This window comes from Vitis riparia, chromosome 18 (assembly GCF_004353265.1).
Source record: "Vitis riparia cultivar Riparia Gloire de Montpellier isolate 1030 chromosome 18, EGFV_Vit.rip_1.0, whole genome shotgun sequence".
Taxonomy (NCBI): Eukaryota; Viridiplantae; Streptophyta; class Magnoliopsida; order Vitales; family Vitaceae; genus Vitis; species Vitis riparia.
The window spans coordinates 12,729,678-12,733,834 of record NC_048448.1 but is presented as its reverse complement, the minus strand read 5'-3'; the positions used below and the strand labels follow the sequence as shown (position 1 = coordinate 12,733,834).

Genomic DNA, 4,157 nt, shown 5'->3' with positions numbered 1-4,157 from the left:
TTTTTCATAACTTGTTATAAATTTTTTATTAAATAAAAAAGAAAAAACAATATATTAATTTTTCTTTACTTTTTAATACTTAATAAAAATAAAATATTACAAAAACAAACAATTTAATATTTAATAATATTAAGCATTAAGGTTCTATTTATAATTAAGTAAAAAAACAAAAACCACTTAATATTTTTCAAATGCAAAATCAGAGTTGCATCCGATTTCAGACACATGGAAAGCTGCCGGATTCCGTTTGGGTTCTACCTTCGTCATTGGACCCAATCATATGCTTTGACATTGGACTTGAACGCTGAGAGTATGATACCAACAGTGGGTAGAGCACATGAGGCGCTTCATATGATACTTAAGATAGAAATTTCCATTTATTTATTGCAACTAACGATGCAGAGTTCTCCACAGCAAGCCAAGAGGGCACACAACATTTGATTAAAATGCTTCTGAATGGTGTGATATTTAAGGGAGTAGTAGGGTGGAAGCATGAATTTAACATGCTGATGAATACGGCACGCAACCATCTGAGAATGTGGAGGAGTCACATGCTTGATGTTTACATGTTACTGCCTCTTCCACCCATCAAATACGCATAGGATCGGCCGGCGCTCCATTGAGCAGCAATTTTATTGTAAGCGAGAAGGGACCGTTTGGGCAAAAGCGTGTTTGGTTTCCAAAAACTAGAGACACCACCGTTTTACACAATGAAGCGTTGTAGATTTGATGTTAATTTGTAAGAAGAGTGGGAATAATTTGTTGCTAGATTTAGGAGTGGGAAAACGATTCAGCAGATGTAACATAAGGAGATAAGTTTAGAGTCAAATAATTGGACATCAACCTGCTGGCGCACTATGTTTTGTCTCCACCTTTTTCTTGAATTGAGTTTTGACTTTTTGTAGCCATCTTTTCATTTCTGGGCTTAATCTAAGAGTAGGTCTGGTTAAGAACTCTTAACCGGGTCGGGCCCAAACGGCATGGATAGAGAGTAAATTTACAATAAGATCCCTAACTCTTAACTTACCCTTTTGCCTTCTGATCTTTAGAGTTTTCATAGTTTATAGAGCCCACTTGTACGGTTGTACCATCAACATGAATGCACAGCTCATTTTTGTCATAACCTGGAAATATAAAAAGCCATACACTTCGCACAGGCGCACAGGCAATAATGCTCGTGAAACAAAGAGACAAAAGCTTCGATTAAAATAATAAAACTCTATGCTGATGTCATTAAATCTGGTGGTATTACAAATAATATTTTACACAAGGAGAACACAACAAATGAATCCCATCCCCTCATTTAATATTATTAAATTCCTTTTTAAAAAGAACTATAATCCTAATGGCTATAATATCTTTATATTTCGTGGGTGCTGATCCTCTCACCACACCAATTAAAAAAAATAAAAAATTATATCCTATTGATCCATGACAAGCATAAGTTTTCATTTCGTTTGTGTTATATTGTTGTAGCACGTATGACTTTTCTTTTTTGATCTGAAAACAATACTTGCCCCCATCAACCACCTCTTCCATGAGAGTAGCTTCTCACCCATACTCCATTATAAGCATAAATGAAAATGAGAGGGCATGGTTGGTGTGACAGCCTGAGTCAGTTCCTCGTCAGGGAGGCCTAACTCTGTGGGGCCAAGCCCAACCCACCTCACCACAAGGTCCACACGTCACTCAACACCCCGTTTCCGACAAAGTTAGATATGGGCATGTTCTATAAGGTCAGCCAGGAAGTTAGAAGAGCGGTCCCGATGGATACGGCACCGGCAATCAGTCCTGATCCTGTACACGTGGGGGGTGACGCTGAAGCGCTGTCATCCTCTAGAGCGCCTTCGTACACCATTGTGCTGTTGATCTGAGTCGTCGCCGGCGTTTCCTCGTTCTGCCCTTGCGATGCTTTCTGGCTGTAGTGCATAAAACTTAATGTTAGCAATTTTGACTCGACTCCCACTTGGAGAAAAAAAAAACGAAAAAGGAAAAACCGGTTTGGGTGGTATGTGAAAACTGAACAGAAAGTGAAGCGCATCTCTAGGAGAGTCGGCAGTCGAACGACGTGCATATTAATTTATTTTTTGGAATCCTATTTTCAATCAATAAAATGAATTATACAAAAGGACTGTTTTGCCCTCGAGTTTAACTCATTTCATTAAAAATGGCGCAACTGTCGGTTGACATAAATGCATCGCAAGAAACACCAAAGAGCTGACGAAATAGATTCTTTGGCAGCATGAAAAAAGCGAAGCCGTGAAGGGAGATTAATCGCTTGTTTTGTCCGGTTTTATAAAAAATATTGGGACGAAAATGCCCTTGATTGAGGAAAAAAAGTGATACAGCTAAAAAGGGTAGGCGGTGGTACCTGGTTTTAGGAGAGGGGCAGAAGGTGATCATGTAATCTGCGCCGGCACAAGTGAATGTGCTGGTGGAATCGTCGTATGCGTAGCTGTAAGCGCGTGGGCAGGCGCTCTTGAACAGCTGAGAGTACGAAGAGGGAGTGCACTTATCGGGAGTCGCATACGCGCCGCTGCAGCAGTATTGAGGTTCCCGGAACGCCTCGCACGCGCTCTTGCACGCAACGTTCTCTTTTCCGTCGGTGCTCGTAACCTTGAGCTCAGAGGGGCATGCGCCGTTCAGATCCACCTCGCACCCGGTTTTGGTACAGTTCCCCCCGGTGCCGCCCTGTGGGACCACCATCAAAGGAAGGTTATACCCATCAACCAAGCTCACGTCGTAGAAGTCGAGGCCTCCGTAGCCGTTGAGCTTAAACTCCGCAAGTGTAGCAGGGGGAGCAGCGCCACCACCTGCGCATTCTAGCTTTCCGGATCCGCAGTCACCGGTGACACAAGAGAACTTTCCGTTAGAGTCTTGGGTACAATGGGTCCTGCCCCAGAAGCGACCGCCCCATGAGGAAGGCACTGTTATGGTCTTGGACTCGCCTTTCTGAAGGGTAAAACCAGTGGTTGAGAGCTGTGCTGAATCAGAGTTTGAAAGAATGCCCGGCCATACCGTTTGGTCGCATTTGTTTACTATAGTGTAAGTTGCTGATAACACTCCTGTAAGCGTGTAATATTGTAGTGAATATTAGAGTTCAAAAAAGGAAAATATTTGCAGAAATTTGTTGTAGTCATTGGGGTGTTATTTTTACCTGATATGCACACATGATGAATAGTAATTGTGAAGACAGAAATTAACATTATTGATAACTTAGCCATTTGAAGCTAGAAAGAATGAAGAGGAGACAAAAAAGAAAAGAAAGAAAAAAATATTGAAGAAAAAAAAAAAAGGGAGAAGAAGAAGAAGAATGGAGGAAATGAAGGATGAAGAAGAATCAGCTAGTGCCGTGCCTTCAAATTGACTCCTTGTCTTTCTTGAAATGAAGCAAGAATGGGATGGGGGGTTCTGTAACGCAGGGTGGGACGGGCATTTATACAAGAGGCGCTTACGTGTGCTCTGGGCCCACCTGAACCGAATGAAAATATAACGTATTGATGAGCACATTACTCTCTCCAGTTATTTTATTTTAGGGTAACCACACGATTAATACAGTCATTACGGTATTTGATATTAGTCAATGCGAGGGAAGCTAAATACTTTGACTGAATTATTCAGTCACGTGTCTAATTACTCTTAGTTTCAATATCTTGACTATTCCCAAATCGTTTTGACAGCGCCAGGACTTTCATAAAAATATATCCTACATGACGCTTTAATATAGTGAGTCCGTGATATACTGAAAAGTCACAAGTGGCAATTGTAGGCCTAAAATTTTATTTAGTGAGTCTGATATGGCTAATTTGAGGAAATTTGAAAATTATTTGGGGATTCTTTATTGCCCCTTAATTTTAATTTAAACATATGCAATAATTTTCTTCATTATCGTGAAGCACATATGAGCCGTAGGGACTGGTGGCTTGTTAACAAAAAGCTTGATGGACACAAGCTTATTCTATGCTCCATTTTAGATATATCGAGTTGGGAGGATGTGGTCATATTCAAAATGAACTCTTGTCTAACTAGACGTCTTCGACTAGAAGTTTACCGAATCTTGGCTTAGATATGATTTGTATTAAGGGAAATAATTATAAAAGTACATAAAATGGTAGAATGAAGATGATAAAAAATAACACAATGAGAAAATAATAAGA

The 4,157-nt window shown here is 40.3% G+C and overlaps 1 protein-coding gene across 1 annotated transcript; it reads right to left on the bottom strand.

The window, feature by feature from the left end:
- Nucleotides 1-1,198: 1,198 nt before the first annotated feature.
- LOC117907683 (thaumatin-like protein 1b) lies at nucleotides 1,199-3,403 on the bottom strand. The gene is made up of 3 exons (XM_034821310.1): nucleotides 3,158-3,403; nucleotides 2,372-3,065; nucleotides 1,199-1,919 (listed from the first exon to the last, which is right to left on the bottom strand). Exons 1-3 carry the CDS (start codon nucleotides 3,222-3,224, stop codon nucleotides 1,730-1,732), a joined length of 951 nt encoding a protein of 316 aa, XP_034677201.1. The 5' UTR covers nucleotides 3,225-3,403; the 3' UTR covers nucleotides 1,199-1,729.
- Nucleotides 3,404-4,157: the final 754 nt, after the last annotated feature.